Source organism: Columba livia, chromosome 3 (assembly GCF_036013475.1).
Source record: "Columba livia isolate bColLiv1 breed racing homer chromosome 3, bColLiv1.pat.W.v2, whole genome shotgun sequence".
Taxonomy (NCBI): domain Eukaryota; kingdom Metazoa; phylum Chordata; class Aves; order Columbiformes; family Columbidae; genus Columba; species Columba livia.
This window is the reverse complement of record NC_088604.1, coordinates 110,385,396-110,406,137: the sequence shown is the minus strand read 5'-3', so window position 1 is coordinate 110,406,137 and position 20,742 is coordinate 110,385,396. Positions and strand designations below refer to the sequence as shown.

Here is a 20,742-nt window from a genome sequence, read left to right as displayed (position 1 = left end):
TCCCATAGTAAATGTTTATTAGTTAGTTTATTTATTAGATCAGCTTGCATATTGTAAGTAAATTAGTATTTGTTGTGTTGATCTCAGTTCTTATTTAAAAATCAGAATGTCACATGGCATGACATCAGATATGTACAGAATCTCTTAGCAGAGAAACCTTCATCAAACAGATGTAAAATAATATGAGGGCGTATTGGATTCACTTCACAAACCTGTCTTTAATGGACGGTTGTGGACTAGCATGTTAAACCTACCGGTCTTCTGGCTCTGACCAGAATTCACTTTAGTCTCTACTGGCACAAAGTTAGTCCCTTTTTCAGCCCTGCAGATAGCTCCACTATCCTTAGTCTTATTAGAAAACATTATTCATGGACAAGAAATAATCTCATCTAACTTCCTTAAAATTCTCCAACAAAAATAATTTGGATCAAAGTGTTATCTGTATGGAGCATTACCAGCAGCATCCCCCAATACTGAGAATTATAAACCAAGTTCAAACTACTTTTTCATCTCTCACTGGTAAACTGTGTGCATTCCCAGAAGTTCTCTTTGGAAGGCACATGAAATAAGAAAAGACTAGTAGAGTGAGACAGTTCTGTTTCCAGAACATACAAAAAACCTCAGCATTACAGAAAAATCCCGGTAACTCCTATGTGTTTTTCTGTTCCTTTGAACCACCAGGTGCCTTGATGCTCTTCAGTCAGGTGAGATGTGCACAAGGGAGTCCTAAATGTCCTTTCTGTGTGCTAGTTGTACCTCATATCTTGGGTACCCAGCGCCATCGTTCACAAGTCCTGTCGTAACAGCAGCTAAAGGCAGGGGAGGTTTCTGCAAGATCCCCAGCATGACCAGATGATGTTCCTGCCAAGGGATATGCTGTTTCTTGTCAAGTTACTGGCAAAAGAACTTACGGAGTTAGTCAGCATGGCAATGAGCACTCGAGTTCTGACAAGCTCAGCAGTTTATGAAATAGAGCCCGGGGCATCGTCCTCTCCAAAGCTAAAGAAATGTGTTCTTTCTCTATGTGAAGGTTGTTATCTTTAGTCTGACCCTTGCCCGACCTTTCAGTCCACTAGGCTTATTATGTTTAGTCTGACTGTTCTCCAAGAGAGAATCGGTTTTTATTTGAGTCACAGTCACCACATGGATTAAAAAAAAAAGGAGGCTGCAGATGTGATATGTAAGTGTACAGCTTCACCTCTGCTTGTCAACTCAGGCATCACTTGTGTCTTTCTGAACCGCAAGGACAGCTGGTGTGTAAAACACCCTTCTGCTATTCACGGCTTCACCATCCTTCATCTTACAGTCTTGCACCGTTAGAAGTAACTCTGGCCCTCCCCATTTTGCTCTTTGTATTTAGGTGATGAGTAGATCTTGCCATGTTTTTTTTCTCCCCAATACTTCTCTAATGTCATCCTTATTTCTCTATTCACACCATTCAGGTCTCCTGTCCCACTTCTCCCATTTCTGTGTTAAGGGTAGTTTCCTTACTTCACGTCACTGATCTTTCTAAATCCTTCTTCTGGTTCTCCTTCCTCCGCTGGATCGAAGTTCTCCTTCTGTATTTTCTCAGAAGCCTCTTCCTTCTCTCTCACACCCTCGCCCAATTCTCTGCTTTTGGATCTTAGTAAGTTGCCTGTTACCCTACACTTAAATCAACACTTTGCTCCTTTCACAAACACATTTGACCTTCAGCACTAACCTACTCCTGTCCTGAATGGATTACAGATTAAATAATTATCACCTATTCTGCTTTTCCTGTATTGCGTGGAAGTTCTCCTCCACTCTCCCTGGCTGCAAAGACTATTTACTTCTGCATTCCAAACCCAACCTGAATGGTTTAGATCTGCTAATTTATGGACACTGACTGACTTGTCATGTACACAGTACATGCACAAAGACAACTGTCTTGATCAGCAGCATTTTACTGAGAAGCCTGCATACATTCAGAGCCTCTGGCATTAAGAGGACAAGTATATACAGGGCATGCTGCAGAGAAAGGTAAATGTTTTCCATACTAGGAGCCTGCACTGGCACCCCAATGTGTGTCCCCACACAGAGGCGGTGTGTAGAAGCTGGTGTTGCATGGCTGGCAGCACACCAGGGTTGAATGCAAATCTGAGACTGTTGCTGTAGCACTTGGGCCATTTTGCGTCTATGCTTTTGCCTAAGCATGTCTTCTCTTCCAAGAAAAAGCACCACAGTGGAAGGCAGAAAGCAGCTGTGTTACAGTCACCGACTTTTGCTCCTTTGTCTGCTGCTAAATTAAAAAAAAAATTCAGTAAAACAGAAAGTGTGTACTGGTAGAGTATGAACATGCAAGGCTCACAAGTGTCCATGAACATGTTCAGTGTGACCTTGGGTTTGTGGAAAGTGCTTACAGATGTTGTGGTTGAGTATATATCCTGGAGGACTTTGTTTTGAGGTCCAAGATTTTAAAAAAATAGAATAAAATTACAAACAGGGGCTCTTAGACATCTTGGATAAGCAGTTGGGGTTTGTATATGTAGCAGGTTAGCCCATGGTAACTCTTTTTGGTAACTGAAATGCAAAGGCTGCTTTGTAAAGATGTTTAAATATTTGGATTCATTTAAAATCCATACCTTGTTTTAATATGAGATAATTGCCAGGACATACAGGCCCTTGCATTCCTTCAGACATTTCTTGCGTAGATTGTGAAAATGCAGCTGAAATTATATCGTGGAAGAAAGCATAGAGCAGCAGTGAAGAATGGGAAATCAATGTCTCTGGTCAGATTTTGAAGTTCTCTGTGTTTACCTCCTACAGACTCAGTGCATGGTGGAAGAGGAGCAGAGAAATGGTGTCTGCCCCAGTTCCCCTGTCCGAGTGCCTCCAGAGTCCCCAACTGCACAAGTGCGCTCCCTAAGATACCGCCGTGTGAACAGCCCTGAATCAGAACGCCTCTCCATTGCTGATGGCAAAGCAGATCTACACGAAAGAAGGTTTGCTCACCCTCTGTAGCCTCCTACTGCTTTTACCCAGCATCTTGAGGACTGTGGAGACCAACCTAATCATTAGATCAGCAGGCACTGGAAGTTCATTTCTGGTTGGACGTGTTCATGGGCTTTATGATCTTTCTGATGAGACTCATGTCTGCTAATAAGGAGAGTTAGTGGGAATGATTCTTACTCTGTCTCGGGATGGGAAGAACTCCACAGATAGAAGGGACATTTGATAGAGGGAAGGCAAAGCGTCAGATCAGAGATAATGTAAATAGTCACAAAACTTTTGGCTCGCCTGAGGTGGGAGGGAACAATGGATCTTTTTAGGATACAGACAAGGATCCATGTGTTCTGGGAGCTAGCTGGCAGATCTTGATCTGCTGGGTTTCATTATTTCATTATTTTTCATTTACAGCAAGAATAATGTTAATTTTTCAGCATATAGTATTGCACTTGTTTGCATGTGAAAAGTATATATTACACCCTGATTTTGAGGGTAATATGGATACTTTCAGATGCATGGCAAAAAAATAAACAAAACCCCAAGAATAATAAAAATAAGCTTTCTAAAGCATTGTATCCTGGAGAACGTGTTACAAGACACAAGCCTTTGGTGCTGGTTAACTCCCTTCATGTCCTTTGTTAATCAGTCTTCCTCTTTCCACTGGAAGTCAAGGCATGGACTGTGGTTGCAGGGCATACTGGTGAAATGCCCCCTCTAAAATAGGCAGAGGGGAGACAGACCTTCTTCTCAGAGAAAATCTGACAGACTTCAGCCAAGAAGAACAGTCACAAGGAGGCCAGAGCTAGAAATGGAGAAGGATCAAAAGAACTAGAGAGTGGATGAGCCCCTAGTGCTACCCTGTTTGTTAGGTACTGTTTTATTCTGGGTGGCTGGAGGAAGCTATAATTCTTCTCTGTAATTCAGGAAGGATTGTTTGTGTTGCTGTTAATAATTTAGAGCTTGAATAATAATTCTTGTGTCTTGGTACCTCTTCTTTTTCTTGGTCAGAAGAAAAGCACTTTAAAATAGGAAGGGAAAAAAGTCATTTATAACAGTCAGCAACACTAGTCCTGTATATTCACTGGGTGCTTTTAACTCCTTCCTTTATTTCTCTAGCTCTTCCTTATCTACTCAGCATCATGCTAACTTAATACAGAAAATGTGTATTATCCAAAATACATCCCTTTCTCCTGCCTTCTTACCTCAGCTTCTGTTTTTAAAATCAAGATATTTTTTCATCTTGCAAGTAGCCTGCACCAAGTATGTTGCAAATACAATCCCACTCTGCCACACAGTCTACTCATTGTTCCATTTTTGACTTTTCACGACACAGACCTGAATTGCAGCACTGGGAAATTCTTCTGGCTTTCTGGACTAAATTCTTCCACTCCAGGAGTCTCTCCTCTCCTGGGGAATGCATGAAAACGTTGCCTAAGTCCAGAGTTTCTCTTACTTTTTTTAGCAATAGCTTTTAAAATCCAGTTCTTATTCACACAGAGTATATTCTTACTTTGCATACTTGTGTTTCCTATTCACAATAATATATTTTCAAGAACTAACAAATACAACCTTGCTTCTTTCAGATCCATCAAGATGGCTTTTGCTGAGAACTTTGGTTTTGCTCACAATTTCCTCTATATCAGTCTTTGGTTCACGTCCTTCTCTAATTCCCCTTTCTTAGTCAGAAATTTGACATTGCAAGCGCAGTTATTTCCATCTCAGCACTGACCTTCCTCTGTGTTGATGATACCCAGTTTTGCTTAGCAGCCTTCACCAAATGGTCAGTCACTTCTCTGTTTCCCCTCATGCTTTCTCACACATGGAAGGCTTTTCGCAGAAGAGTCTGCAAGGCTGTGTGGTCTTTCTTGAAATCCTTTTGTAAAATGGACTGCAGCTGTCTTTTTCTGACCAGCAGATGCTCTGCTTTTGTACAGCAAGCTGCTAACAGCTGTGGTGGACAGAGAAGCAAAGTTAGCAGCAGGTGCAGGCCAAATGAGAAGCATGGATTATACCACTGTGGAGTAGAGTGATAGAAATGCCACTGTTTTTTCCTGCTAAGATGCTGCCAGGGCCGTTGGGGCACAGGGAGCTTTCAGTGTCTCTTTGGAGGGTATTTCTGCATGGCTGGAGAAGCTGCTGCTATTTAGACTGTGACTCGCTGAACCTTATGCTACCCTTTGTAAAAGGGTACTAACCATATTTTCTTCCTGCTCCTCCAAAGTATTTTGGGGTCTTCTGTGCACAATAGGATCGAAGATTTCTTCTGCCTTTGGAGAACTCCTGTGGCCACCTTAGAGGCTTCAGTGGCCACTCAAGTGGTAGCACAGTGCAGCTGAAGAGGTTATAAGAGCCAAGCAGAGACACGGTTAAGTCAGACAATAGATTAAGGATTTAGGGGGTGTTTTCTTTTTCACAAACCAATAGTATTTACCAAAGGCTTAAGAGTATATTGGTGTTGTTGGGGGAAACTGGTTATCATCCTGTCATCTACAAGGAAGAGAGATGCTGCATTGGCTCTCATACTGAAGCACTTTAGGGGGAACATCTTTTTGCCATATAGATTCTAAAGAAATATTTTTGCTTAAGCCTAATGGCTTCATGTTCTGTCTTTAGATCTCGAATGGATTTACCTGGCTCTCCATCACGGCTCGTATGCTCCTCCCAGCCAGCCCAGATGCTGTCCATTGATACTGGCCAGGCTGATCGGCAGGCAAGTGGTAGGATGGATGTGTCTGCTTCGGTGGAACATGAAGCCCTCAGCAATGCCTTCCGCTCAGTACCACTTGCAGAGGAGGAGGACTTTGATAGCAAGGAATGGGTTATCATTGATAAGGAGACAGAGCTGAAGGACTTTCACCCAGGTGCTGAGCCGAGCACCTCTGGAACAACAGATGAGGAGCCTGAGGAACTGAGACCTGTTGAAGATGGTGAGGAGAGAAAGCGCTTAGGAGCAGATGCTGCAGTCAGGCCAAAGACGCATGATGGACGAGGTCGGGGTATGCAGCCTGTGACTGAGGAGGACAGTTCCCACAGACATGAAGGACCTTCTCAAACAGTATCTGACAGTAAACATGAACAGCAGATGGGAAGTCCAGCCCACTCTCCCCTGCATTCAGCACCAGCTTTCCGACAAAGGAGACGAGAATCTGAACCTACTGGTCCTCAGAGACAGGTAAGATCCCTGGGTCTGTATTTTATTGACTAGCGTAGCATCATCTTAGGAAACCTCAACTGTACTGGAGAAGTCTGTGACTCAAGCATGGATGCTTTTGTGAAACTGTTTCTAACAGTGCTTCTAAATGTTGTGAACATCTTAGAAGTGCTCCCTATAGCTAGTAACATCCCCTACAAAGGACACACTCTTATCAAGATCTTTCAGCTGTTTTGGCACAGTGATAAGAGGAGAGCACAGCTGTGGTTGTAGGTATCTTAAATCAGATCTCTTATTGCTCTACCACAGTGTTTTGTTAATAACCACTTAGCTGTATGCAAGTGTTGCCAGCCAATCTTCTCCACATAGTTTCTCAGCAGCAACAGCAGTGTCTGCCCTCTATTCTAATCACACATCAGCACTGGGCACAGCAATGCAAATCATGAAATAACTCCCTGAGATTAAACTTTTTTCTAAATACCTAATAAAAAGCTCAGAGTAACCAGCACACACATCACATCAACCTTACTTCTGTGATTGACATTGTTACCAGAACTCACAGAAATGTTCTTTACCTACTCTGTTTGTTCCAGATAGTTGTAGAGGCCTTTTTTCTTTTGGTTTTGCTTTTTTTCTGTGGTCCTCTGAAGATACAAAGAACTTCAGGCTTTAGTGGGAGGCAATTTATTAGATGACCTGGAAAAACATTATATACTGTTGGGTTCCGAGTTCCTCTGTCATATCTGATCTTCATTTCTCACACGTTCAGAAGAAGGCTGTCCCAGAATGTTCACTTCAAGAGACAATAAAATTGTTCTCCTGAGGGCTTTTTGTATTTGTAGGTTAATGAAGATCTCATGCATGTGGAGCATAAGAGCAGGCGAGTCTCGGGTCATGTACACAGTGACATCCTCCTGTGGCAGGCGTTTGGGCAGTCTGCTTGTTCCTCTCTGGAAGCTGGTAATTCCATGTCCTGTTCCCTCTTGAGCTTATTCTCTAAAGGAGTGTTCACTGGACTGAAGCATGTTAAAAGAGCATCCTTCTGTTCAGGCCTTGACCAGATTCTTCTCTTCTCTGGATCCTGGAGAGATACAAGAAAAAAGTGCTGTTAATTTGGGCAACAAAACATGACTGATGCAATAAACTATATGAAAAGAATCAAACCAAAGTGTTCCTTGCTGAGGTGTATGAGGCTGCAGTACTTACAGGAAGAACAGAAATACTGATAGCAGGCTTTAGTGGGACTGTCCTGCTGAGCATGGAATAATAGTAGTACATGCTTCTCAGGAAGACTGCATCCAGTTGCAAGGTTCCTAGGTGGAGGTGTTTGCTTGTAAGAAGCCAAGATGTTGGATGACACAGATATCTGGAGCTTGCATAGGCAAGATCAGCATAATTGAAAGGGTCTGTGTCTGATTTTGCTCTGTCTGAACACTTATTAGGCTGGTCAGTGCAAGATCTGCAAGTTGTGATGAACACGGCAAGAGCCAGCTGGTAAGAACCAGCTGTAGGAACCAGCAGGAACACTTCACTGATGTATTTAGCATAGCTAAAGAAGGCTGGAGGTGCCTTCTTGGCCACCGCACCTAATACAGCTATAAGAAATGACTGGGCGAGTTGGGTATGACACAGTATGAAGGCTGCTTATCCCTGCACAGTGATACTTAAAAAGCAGGCAAAAAAGGTAAATTAATGGGATTGTGGATGATTACTGCTAATATATTAGACAGCTTTGGCTTTCCAGCTGACTGAACATTTTTTTGCTCCTGTATTCTGAAACACCCTCTGGTTACTCCTGGACCTAACTTTGTACATATAGACCAACACTGGACTTCTTTGGCTGGCCAGGATTCAGTTGTGCATCCTTTGAGTTCTGGATCCTTCAGTTGCTTCTATATACACAGCTTTGCAGTGTCATTCCTATTTTTCCATTTGCTGTCACAGAACCAACTGCCAACTCTGAAAGGAAGAATTACTTGGTGCCTGAAGGAAAGCATCAGCCTGTTCTCCTTAGGTGCGGCAGAGTTGGAGGGACAGTTGGTTCGGATGCTAATAATTTGACCAAGGAATTAACTAATGAAAATATTAACGCCTCACTAGCAATGAGAGATGTTTCCTGTAGCTCAGGCTTGGGCTTCCTCTGGGTTTGATTGAACTTGTGAACAGATAGTGTGTCTGTGAGTAAATCTTCCTTACCTTTGGATATGAACTGAGCCTTTAAAATAGGTAAAAATATCACTAAATGCAGACCTACCTTGATTAAGGTCATAGGCCCTTTTGTACTGATTTGGGACCTCATTCTGGTCTCCCAGAAACTGGTGATCATCCATTGGTATCAGCAGAGTACAAACCGAGAGCAAATGGGTAATCCCTGCTCTAATGCTTTCTTCTGTTCCTCCATTCTCTGGCTCCAATATATAACCCATTACTTGTTACTGGCAAAAAGACAGTCACCTCTGGATTATCATAGAATCACAGCATAGCTGAGGTTGGAAGGGACTTCTGGAGATCATCTAGTCCCACCCAGGATTGCTCAGGAGGGCGTACAATCAGAATCTCTCTGAGGATGGAGACTCCGCAACCCCTCTGGGCAACGTGTTGCAGTGTTTAATCACACTGATGGTAAAAAGCCTTTTTCTTATGTTTAAATTAAATTTCCTGTATTTCAATTTCCGCCTATTTCTTCTTGTCCTTTCCCTGGGCACCACTTAGAAGAGTCTGGGTCCATATTCTTTTTCCCATCAGGTATTTATAGATATTGGTAAGAACCCCCATGAGCCTTCTCCAAACTAAACAGTCCCAACTCTCTCAGCATTTCCCCACATTAGGCCTCTTTTATCCCACAGACAGCCTTCCACAGCCAGGAGAGTGCCACAAATAGAGTTATTTAAAGTTGTGCGTGTCTTGACCCTGAGAGGGCAGGAGCTGCGGAGCTTATGAGCCCTTCCCAGCCATTCCCCGCCATTGACTTCTCTGCTGAGAGATCAAGCAAGGATGCTCAGCATGAAAACCTGTGTTGGTAATGCCATGGGTAAGACAGGAGGCAGTCAGAGGCACATTGCACAGGCTGCCTGGGACAGATCATAGAATCACAGAATCATAGAATGTCCTGAATTGAAAGGGACCCACAAGGATCGTCACATCCAGCTCCCATCCCTCCATTGGACAACACCAAAATTGACACCACATGTCGAATGGCATTGTCCAATCAGTTCTTGAATAGTGTCAGGTTTGGAGCCATGACTACCTCCCTGGGGAGCCTGTTCCAGTGTTCCACCTGGGAGTCCAACTTGACCTCTAATCACTGTTTTTCTTCCATAAAAATCTGTGCTGAGACCCTCACTGAGCCAAGAAAATATTCTTAGTTCAGGTGCTGAGCCCATGGGTGCCCCCATGCTCCTGACCTTCATAATTGCCTCATCTGAGGGATGCTATAGTTGTGATGTTGCCCAATACCCTTGGGAGCAGCACGGCTGGTTAGGGGATGTCCACTTCAGTGACAACAGTATTGATGCTGTTCTCCTCCTCTGTTGATTTGAGTTGGTGATGATTATTCCTTGGAAAAAGACACGTAGACACAGGAGAGAGCTGCCTCACAACAAGGACAGGGCTCAAGCATTTTGGGTGATCTGTAGAGCCTCTCTCTCATGTGTTGTAGAGCCCTGGGTTGGCCCAGGTCTCTTACCTGGGTGAACTCTGATTTGCACTGATGACTGAAAGCTGAGGAGGGCTTTCTCTGGGTTATATTTTGGGCCTGGTGGCCTCTGTGTCCCCAGACACTGGAGCAGTGATAAGGGAAATTCTTGTCACTCCCAGAGTGCTGAAAGACAGCAGGAGGAAAGGACAGAAACTACAAATTCACTGGCTCCAATGCAGAAAGAAGAAAAGCTGGGTCTATAAATATTATTTATACATGTTTATAGTATAGAAATATATATTTTATAGTATATTAATACATATTGTGTATAAATAATCAAGCAATGGATAGAACCAAAACACAGCAGGCTCTCAGGTTTATAACCATGGGCAGAAGAGGCAGGCTGGGGAAGAAGGCGACAGGAAAAATGATATATGAAAAGCTGCTATGTGTCTTGGTGTCCTCTTGTCCATGGGCTGCTCTGAGGAGACCTGAGGTACCATTTCTCAGTGGTGAGAAATGGGCATTTGCAGAAGGAGGCAGACTCCCATTGCCCCTCACTCAGTGTCTTTCCTGTTGAGCTGCACTTGGTGCCTGTTGTAGATTATGTGATTCTTTGATATGCAGCTCTTCCAGCTTCCATCCATGTGAGAAGAGCTTGCCAGCTAATGGAGGAGGATCTGTGTAGAGTTGTCCTCTGTCCCTTAGGCTTTTTAGATTCAGGGTCCTTGTCCATCCATGTGTTAGAAATAAAGGATCAACAAAAAGTGATACTGTAAGAGAAGTAATTCTTATGTATGGTGGTCCTTATATATATACAGGTCATAACAATTGGAACTTCAAGCTCAGTAGAAATTCCTAATTACATTTTAAATCTTTTACATCTATTGAGCTCTATCAACATCACATTTTTCCAGGACTTCCCATGCTGCTCCTGTCCAAACAGAGCAGGATAGGCCTGATGAAAGGTGGTCCAGCCTGATTTCTGCCAAGGGCAGAGGGATAAAAGGGCACAGCACCTCCAGCGTTGACTGTGCAATTTAAGCATGTCTGTAACCTGAGCTTCAGCCAAGAGGCAGCAATACCTAAGTGCGCTTGCTGATGGGGCATTGCAATTTGCCCCTTTGTGGCCTGGGCAAGGCCCTTGGTACTGTGCTGTGAAGGAGGTCCATCTGGGTAGTTGGAGTGATTAATTTTGAGCTGACAAGTCTTTACCACGTTGAGATGATACATTGGAAATCATAAAGTATGCTGAGCCCAAACGTGGAGCAAAAAGTAATAAGAACAATTCTGGTATACTTAGCTGTGCAGCCTCAAAACAGTATACCCAGGACTGAATTTCTACAGCATCTATGGAGAGATTATTTGCTTTATGACAAATTATAGCTGCTGTCTAGAATTTCTTTGTCTCTCTCAAATACTTTGTATGACAGTATTACATCATTATTATTATCTGAGAGTCTGACCTATGCAGTGAAATGCAGTACATTTAGGACTATAAATAATTGCTCTTCACATTTAATGCCAACCACAAACTTATGAAGATAAGATACCTGCCTCAAAGCACTGCAGAGATATTGAAGGTGACAGGAAAGAGATGAGACTGGATGAAGTTCAGTTCTTTTTCTCATATCATTTGCAAAGGCAACATCTCTAGTAAGATAAGGAGAACTGTTTTGGCTGAAGAAAATACAATATTGCCTTTTCAGATTTCCCAGTTACATTTTGAAACCTACAGAGACTGCCTGAAAAAAGATGCAGCACAAGGAAGGGAATGGATTTGAAAGGAAAAAGGTAATTCTAGGAAAAATGGTCTGTTTTTGGAAACTGAGGTTGCTGACCCCTGTGAAAGTGCTAGTTTCATAGCAGAGGCAGAAAGAAGAGGAAGGACTTGGCATTTTCAGGATGAAGAATCTGAAGTAATTCCTGTAATGTCTCTGTCTTCTAGTCAGTATGTAGGAAGGTAGGGACTGCAATCTCATCCTTGCACAAGTTGTGCTCTGTGAGTATATTTTCCTTGTTCTCCTGGCCATCCCATGATCACAGAAACAGAAAAGGGACCTAAGAATGCATTTTCTCCTCATGTCCTCCTGTGGCTCTGTGTTTTGTATTTCTCACTGAAAGGAGAATTATACTCTGCCAGCCTTTCCGGCTGCTGCCTTTCCCCTGCTTATCAAAACTAGAAGCATTAACACTCCCTCTGCAGGTACTCAATATAAAAGTGTATCAGGGGACCAGCAGTTTAAGTGTCAGAAAAGAAAAGTCCACCAACAGCCCCTGAAGTTACCTTTCCAAATCTCTGGAGCAAGTTTTATAAGACTTATTGAAAAAACAAAACAAAACAAAACAAAACAACTGAGAATCCTTCACTTTTAAATACATATAATCATTTTAGCACCAGATGTTTCACCATTTCTCTTACACATGGTTTCCAGGTGTGTTCAGACTTTGACTGTTACCTGTTTGCAAGATGTATGAGTAGCCGAATGATGTGTCCAGATGAGTGATGCCAGAGGAACAGAATGGTGAGGCAGGTAGCCTGAAGAGATAGAGAAGGGGACTGACATAGCAGAGCTTGACACTGCTGGTGTCGCTTGTGTCTGCATGTGGCTGGGGAGAGCATGGCAGGCCCCCTGTAATGGCAGACTCATGTGGTGCCCATACGTGCCCTGGGAATTTAGAGATGCAGAGCAGTAAGTAAGCCCCACTTAGGCATTTTACATCTGCCGGCGAAGATGCCTGCAGCATGCGCATCACAAACCAGGGGCGAGTCAAGTCTTTGCCTGACACCTTTTCCTCCACTCTTCTTGGTCTTTTTCAGTTGGAGGAGGACAGGCCTTCTCAGCACTCCCTCCCGAGGTACAGCCCCCTGAGAAGACTGGCGTCCTCCGTTTTCTCCTCCTCAACTCTGGAGACAGAACACTACCCTCACGTTGGTGGCACTTTCATACAGCGCAGCCGTTCGGCGGAGAGCAGCCCCGTGCGCATGCCCCACCGCAGGCACATGCCCCTCACGGCAGGAAACCACAGACTCATGCCTTCCGTCCTTCGCATTTCCAGGTCCCAGCTCCAGCAGGTGTGGGCCCGCTTCACACACAAAACATAGCCTGTTCAGGGAAGCAGCAGCCTCCACAATGCAATAATAGATCCCCACCTGCCCACAGTGTGTCACCACTTAATGCAATACTGAATCCCAGACAACACCGGCCTAAGGTACTGTTACTTCCAAAGCCCTGGCAACCAAACCCCACAGAGACTGAAAACGTCTGGTTTTCTAAACATCCCAGCAACCTGGGTGAGGGGCAGGAGCATGGCCGAAGATGAGAACACAGATGGTGAACATGTGATATATATGAAAGAACTGAATGCCAGGGTTCTTCTCAGAGACTCACTTGCATGTCCTGCAGCCTTGGGGTAGAAAGTGCAGGGCTGCCTTGCCGAACACATGCAATCAAGCCACAAACATTGTCAAATTATGACTGGAGTGGAGAGACTGTGGAGGTATCAGCAAGCGTTACCTTCACTGGGCAAATTGGTTCAAGCATCTTTGTTGGTGTCTTACTCTGGGCTAAATCTGTAGGCAGTTTTACTCCATCTAGAAATAGGCAGACTCCTACTGGAAGCCCACCTGAGGCAGGACCTCAGGATTTGTCCCTCTTGTGGAGTTATGATCATGTATCTCTTTGTTGCTTTGGCTTTGGAAATCTCCTTGCTTTTTGTTGCAGTTTGGTTTCCATACAGTCACCACAAATTTCTGTCTCTCTGGTTTTGCCTCTGTCATGTGACAGTGGACCTGTTTGTGTGCTCTCCACTCCTAAGCTGGATAGCAAGGATTTTCTTACCGATCCAGCTGTTTCTAAATTTCCTTTGTTTCTAAATTCCAGAAATTTTAGGCACCTGCAGATTTTCAGTGGCAGAGGAGCCCTGCATCTTGGCCTTGCTTGGAAATGCCTGTGATAACAGATCTCACTTGAGAAATAAGTGGCCTCAGCAGTTAGTATACAGAGCCCCTGTCTAAAACTGACTTGAGTCTCAGAGGAAAAGGGAGATCAAAGTTAATGTAAATTGTTATAAGTATCCTTATTTCCCCAGATTGCAGGGCTATATTGCCCTTCTCAGTATAGCTGCAGTGTAAAACACCAGGCTGTATGAAGACCTGTAGTTAAGTGAATGTAGTAACTACCTTCTACTGAAATGAGCCTTAGGACCAGTTTTCTGGGAGAAGAGGCAGTATGGATGTTAAGGTTAAAGAAGAAGGGGTCATTGCTGGTGCTCAGGGCTTTAGGAAAGTGCAAGTCCAAAATAAAAAATTCTGCAGAAAGCATATAAGCAGAGGATACAGACAAGAAAACATACAGAAAGCTCAGGCAAATGAGAAAATGGCATGGGATAAGTATGGGTGTTAGAAGAAAGTTGTGACATGGAGTTGTTACTGCATAAGTGTGGTGTTTCCAGTGGAGTTACAGTCTTCCTTCCAAATACTGATTTCTGTAGGTACATCTACCCTGCCTGAGGCTCCCTTAATATCAGATTCACCCTTCTGTAAGCAACCCCAGACAGTGCAAGCCCTGACAGGGTGCGTGGTGCTGGCCGAAGCTCGTAGGACCTGGCCTGGTGGGTCTGTGTGCCGCAAGATGTGCTCAGGCACAGTCGTACCACAGAGCATCCTGGTGGGTAGAGGGATGGAGATGGAGAGGGCAACACACCCTCCTTGAGAAGATTCAGCGTAGGCATGACTGGTCTCTTCCCATAGTCATTCTTGAATTTAAATTTATTTTTATTTGCTGCAAGAACATGAGTGAACAGGACACTTTACTGCCCAGCCGGAATTTTTATCTGCAATTTGTTGATCCGTTTTATTTTAAAAAAACCCACTGGGCTTTGCCAGAAATATGACTGAATTTACCAGTAGCCTAATCTTATTTGGCAGTTCTTCTCTTGTCAAGCACAGAAACCAGTATGTGCACAGGCACAGGCACGTCGCAAGAAGAGCCAGAGGCTATGAATACAATTGCAAAGAGCAAGATTTATTTTAGTTACCTCTCTACTGGAGGATCTCCGAAGTGGCACCTAAACTCCCATGCAGAGGTGAGACAAGCAGGGACACAGGCGCTGCAGTGATTCAGCCCAGCTAGAAGATCACTAGGCCGGCTGTGCTCGCCTATATTTCAAGGCTGAGAGCAGACGCAGCCTCTTGCTGTGCTCTGCTCTTTCTCAAAACAAAACAGGAATCTCAGACATTATAAGGTGCCGTAGGGTTTCTCTCAGGCCTGTGTTATCTAATACAGAGGTTCTACTTGTCAAGCACACAAGATCACCAAAACAATTAGCATGATGTACGTGCTTTCTTTATACCCCAGCTGCAGGTCACTTGAGTGCATTTACATTTCTCCTCCTCGCTCAATCTTCCGCAATCCCCATACACCAGAAAGAGCAGGGCTTTGCCTTTCTCAAAGTGACATGAGAAGGAATGATTTCCTTGAGTAGACTCTGCTCTGATGTTATTTTTCCCATGTTCAGTAGGGACTTTAATAGAACAGCAGATTCCAGAGAAAATGGAGTTTGTGAAAGAAGTAGATTTAAAATCAGTAACTTTAATAACTTTTAGTTCGTAGTCTCCAAAACACTGGTGTTCACTTTTCCAGATAAATTTTAAGGAATGAAAATTTCTATTGTTTTATTTTTTAAAAATCCATTTTTAGTTTCACCAGTGAGAAAAGGCAACAGACTCTAACCTGCCCCTTAGACAAAAACAATGACTAGCTGATAAGTTGCTCCATACATAAAATTTAAAGGGCAGTAATCTAATGCTACTCATTGTGTCTTTATATAAAACTGTTCTTGCCAAGTAAACTTGAAACTCTTCTAAATTTGAAAGTCTGATTGATAAAGAAGGTTGATTTACATTGACTTCAGTAAGACTTTCTTCTAGTTAAAGTTATTAATAAATTGAAAACCAACTAACCAAACAAAATATGTTTATATGTTGCTATCTCTCACAAGTGGTGATGTTTCTCATTAGGATTCCTGATCTCCTGCCCTTAGCTCAGCACTATTCTGTGCCTTTGATGGTTGTCAAGAAGAGAAAAGAAATCACTAAGGAGAAAGTTCGCAGTGGCAGGAAAATGGGTGGCTTCATAAAATAATGCAGGACAGCTCTGGATCATTTGATGAGTTGCTTGCATTCAAACTAATTATTGCATTTAGCCAGGGACAAGGTCATGTTTTGAGTACAAAGAATATGGGTCACACACTCAGAGTGGGAGAAACTGTGCCCTGGGAGGTACTGTCTCCCAAAATGAAGTGGGAGTTACTGGAAAAAATTACCTGCGTGTAAGTTCTCATTATGTTGCTAAAGCAAAAACAAAACAAAACAAAACAAATATATATATATATATATATATGTATAAGCAGGAAAATTAAGATATGAGCAGAGAGGAGTTCTTTTATACTGGTGAGCTCTCTACCAGGCATCGTATCCGAGTCTTGTATGGAAATTTTTTAAAAAATATTTTCAAAACCTAAAAAAGAAGAAGTGATGCAAAAATTTTTTGATTCTGTAAAACCTGCCTTGTAGAATGAGCGTGAAGAAATGCAGTCTGTCATTAAAGACAAAACTAGAAAGTGACATGACTGGTGTTAAGAGTTACCTGAAGAGTGCAAGACCATTTTTTAATCTGCCAGGCAAAGATATGGGTCTAGTTGCTGGAAGATAAACAAACAAAGGTCAAACTAGAATTAGGATGCTTGTTTTAAAGATGCAAGTGGGTGGTAAACAGCTGAAATACATTATTAAAAGACACTGAATTCTTTGCCGTTCAGATTCTGTAAGGTGGGATATTGATTTCTAAAGCAATCCTGTTAAACTATCCAATTTGGGCTGTATACCAGAATAACTGGACATGTTGCTGTCACCTAGGTTTTACGGAAAGTTTTATTTCATGGTCAATATGGCTTTCACAATTCAATTCTGAACAAATTAATTGGTGCTAAGGGCTGGAATCCTGATGTTACAATAGTCAATTTGCAGACTTTTTTAACATCTTCCTCTAATATTGTAATGATTACTATGGAATCCACATATTGTTGAGGAACAGTTGGCAAATTAAACAAATGTGAAAATAGCTATCTTTTTTATATATATGGAAAAGTAATAAATTAATATTAAAACTAGTTGCAGTGCAATTCTAAAAAAACTCTGTAGATTACATTTATATTGCATTTATTTATTGTGTTTCATTTATAATGACTGCAAATATAAATGTAAATATGTCCAAAATCAGTTGTAAAAAAAAAAAAGGAAGTGGCAATCAGTCATTTCCCATTGAAGGCTATGCTTTCGTGGTCAAGTTAGGAGAACAAAAGTGTTGGTTCTTTAAGAGGTGCCCTCCTACGTCCACCCCATCCCATCCAGCCCTTTCCCCTGTGCCAGTGTTCATATGGCTGCATGGACCTGCACAGAGAGAAAGAAAGTTGTTTTCAGCTTTGGTTCATTTCCTGCTTTGGTTCATCCTCCATTTGCACAAGCAACAGCACTGGCAAGCCAGGGTCAGCAGGGAAAAAAACAACCCATGGATGGCTGTCAACAGGAAAAATTGTCATGGGGTTATGGGCTGAAACATGAGTTGCACTAGTTTCTTTTATGTTTGGTAAGGTTCCTGAAGTGCTTCTGCTGGGGTAAGTCAGCGTAAATCAATACTAGTGAAATAAAATTTCAGCATCAGATTTGTAGACAAATTGTGTTTATCAGAAGGGTCCAAGAACAGGGTTTGTATCCTGAAAGAGATGTTCCTGTCTTTACTTCCCATTGTACATAGCACTTGTTCTTGTCAGAATGCAAAATGAGGATTGAAACGAGCATCTGCCACTCCTTTATGATACAGAGATCATTAGCATCAGGACAGGTATCTGTTGCTGGGATCTCCTGTTCTACTTCAGTGAGCAAATGCACATCAGTTGTATATACATACAAAAGCCATATTTTTATATCTTGGTCTCTTGGCTCCTTTCACTTTCTTTGCAGAATGGGAGATGTTTCCGATGTATCACTCTCTCCCTGGCCTCCTTTCCACAGGAAGGAACTACAGAGAGGTGATTTCTGTGAAAATGTGGATTAAGCTGGCATGGATGGGGTAAATGTAGTTATGCTAGCACACATTTTGGTGGGAGGGGGATGGGTGAAAATAGGCTATAATGAAAAAGGTGCAATTTTGCAGATGCCAGTGCATCTGCATTAGGAGTATCCTGCTGATATACCCATGTTGATGAAGTCCCTAGTATGAACCTGACTTCGTCTGCCATTCTCATACTTTTTTGCCAGTTTTGAGGGGCAGGTAAGTGGAAGAGTTTTGTTGCTTCTCCTCTTTCACTGTGTGAAGTCACTTTTGATGACAAAATAGAATAGAAATGCCCTGTCAGACAGCAGTATAGGTGATATAATCCCAGTCCTGCGCTACCTCTTCATAATGAAAAGCTTCTCTTGCTCTTCCACTCTTTATCTTGGTTGTGAGTCTCAATCTGGACATTGTGGTGGTCAAGGCTGCTGCAGTTCTGTTGCTCTGAAGGGGATGAACTGGTTCAAAGGTTGTATTTGTTGGGCTAAGTCTTGGTGTTTCCTAGAGGCTTCCAACCTGGACTGTTGCTTTCCTTTCAAGTGACAGATTTTGACTCCCAGACCTTTCCTTCAGCTCTTTCCCTGTAGTTCATGTGGTGATTCTTTAAGAGTCCCCAAGAACAGAGGCAGATCGACCCACCTCTCAAATCCTGTGTCCAAATGGCTTTTGAGGAATATATAGGAAGCTTCTCTAGCTGCTTTTCAGTTACTAGGTACTCAGCTGAGGGTGGGAGTTTAAGGGCAGCTTTTCCCTTCCAGTGCGTTGAGGCAGTAGGCACAACCTGAGCTGTGAAGGATGTTGGCAGTTGCCATCTTGCCAGCCCAGGATGAAGAAGCTGTGCTTGGACAGCTAGGCTCCAGACTGAATTGAGGTAAGGCAGCTCACTCCAGGAATGGCTGACATCTAGCTTTGGGATCATATCCATGAGCAGAGATATTGCTGCTCAGCTGCCACCCAATTAGCTTATGTTGGTAGGCTTCACATACAATGTGTCAAGGAAGCAGAACCCCCTCATCTTCACCTCGGTGCTTGAGAAGATCTCTTAGATCTAGTTGCCTCTTTGTTCTCCTTTGCTTGTCCTGGCCCTTCCCCATATCACAACATTATTTTTACTCCACTCCACTTGCCAGTGTGTGTCCCACTCCACACATTCACCTGCCCCTGAGGTTCACCTCCATTGCCATTCATGATGTCTTATCACTCACATCCTTATTGCATCCCTCGGTACCTGCATTACCTCCTGCTTTTGCCGTTTCCAAGAATACACGAGGCTTGCTTCCCACACCAGTTTCCTGTGCATTGCATATCTCACGTTCATAGAGTCATAGAATGTCCTGAGTTGGAAGGGACCCATAAGGATCATTGAGTCCAACTCCTGTCCCTGCTTAGGACAAACCCACAGTTCACACCATGTGTCTGAGGGTGTTGTCCAGTCTCTTCTTGAACACTGTCAGGTTTGGGGCCGTGACACCTCCCTGAGGACATATCCACCACCTTCTGGGTGAAGAACCTTGTCACAGTATCACAGTATGTTTGGGATTAGAAGGGACCTAAAAAGATCATCTAGTCCAATCCCCCTGCTGGAGCCGGAACGCCTAGGTGAGGTCACACAGGAACATGTCCAGGTGGGTTTTGAATGTCTCCAGAGTAGGAGACTACACAACCTCCCTGGGCAGCCTGTTCCAGTGTCTGTCACCCTCACTGAGAAGAAGTTTTTTTTCAAATTTAAGTGGAACCTCTTGTGTTCCAGCTTGATCCCATTACCCCTTGTCCTATCATTGTTTGCCACCGAGAAGAGCCTGGCTCCATCCTCATGGCACTCACCCTTTATATATTTATAAACATTAATAAGGCCCCCCCTTAGTCTCCTCTTCTCCAAACTAAAGAGACCCAGCTCCCTCAGCCTTTCTTCATAAGGGGGGTGCTCCACTCCCTTAATCATCTTCGTTGCCCTACGCTGGACCCTCTCCAGCAGTTCCCTGTCCTTCTGGAACTGAGGGGCCCAGAACTGGACACAATATTCCAGATGTGGTCTCTTTTCCTAATGTCCAGTCTAAATCTCCCCTGGCACATCTTCCTGTCATTCCCTTGGGTTCTGTCATTGGTCACTAAACAGAAGAGTTCAGTGCCTGCTCCTCCTCCTCCCCTTGTGAGGAAGCTGTAGGCAGTGATGAGGTCTCCTCTTAGTCTTCTCTTCTGCAGGCTGAACAAACCAAGTGACTTCAGCTGTTCCTCATATGGCTTCCCCTCCAAAACCTTCACCAACTTCATAGCCATTTATTGCACCATACAGTCCCTGTAGAACTTTGATCAGCCTCTTGCTTTCCCTCCCTCTGATTTCCTTGGAGGAAACAGTGGAAAATGGCACATTTTGGCACTTGGAGCAGCCTCAGCTCTACGTGGAGTCTGTGTGAAGAATAGTGATCATGTTGTTTAAAGGCAGTTTGGTTTCAAAGATGACAGTGGAAGACACTATCCATTTGCAGGACAGTTTCACAAGTTTCAAATCCTGGAATCCTTAGGACTCATCAAACTCCTCAAAATTATTGTGTCCATGAGCAGCTGAATGTAGGGAACTGGCAATGCTCTTTCAGTTAATACACAGCTGCCGTCTGTGATTGCAAACCATGTAAACAGCTGGTTAAACACCACTTCTCTTGTTGTGAGCTTGTGTGCTTTATTTTTCTGTGAGTCACTTAGCTCCTGTTTGACATGCGGGACCAATAGAGGAAGTCAGTGGCAAATAAAGTCTTTTCAGAACATGTAAAGATGAGGCCAGATATGAGAGTTTGATTGCACAGAGAGAATTTCAGGAGGCAGAATATTATTTCATGATCTGGAAATTGTCAGGACAGTGGGTGGGACCTATATAC

The 20,742-nt window shown here is 43.3% G+C and overlaps 1 protein-coding gene across 14 annotated transcripts in view; it reads left to right on the top strand.

The window, feature by feature from the left end:
• Positions 1-20,742, top strand: part of TTBK1 (tau tubulin kinase 1) — a 134,783-nt gene that overhangs the window by 95,154 nt on the left and 18,887 nt on the right. For 12 of the 14 annotated variants that reach the window (XM_065059039.1, XM_065059040.1, XM_065059038.1 and 9 more), the window contains 3 exons: positions 2,788-2,963; positions 5,581-6,139; positions 12,577-12,831. In XM_065059039.1, the coding sequence (XP_064915111.1) occupies positions 2,788-2,963; positions 5,581-6,139; positions 12,577-12,831 (990 nt within the window). The remainder of the gene's footprint in view (positions 1-2,787; positions 2,964-5,580; positions 6,140-12,576; positions 12,832-20,742) is intronic. The other 2 variants (XM_065059044.1, XM_065059043.1) reach the window with 1 other exon arrangement.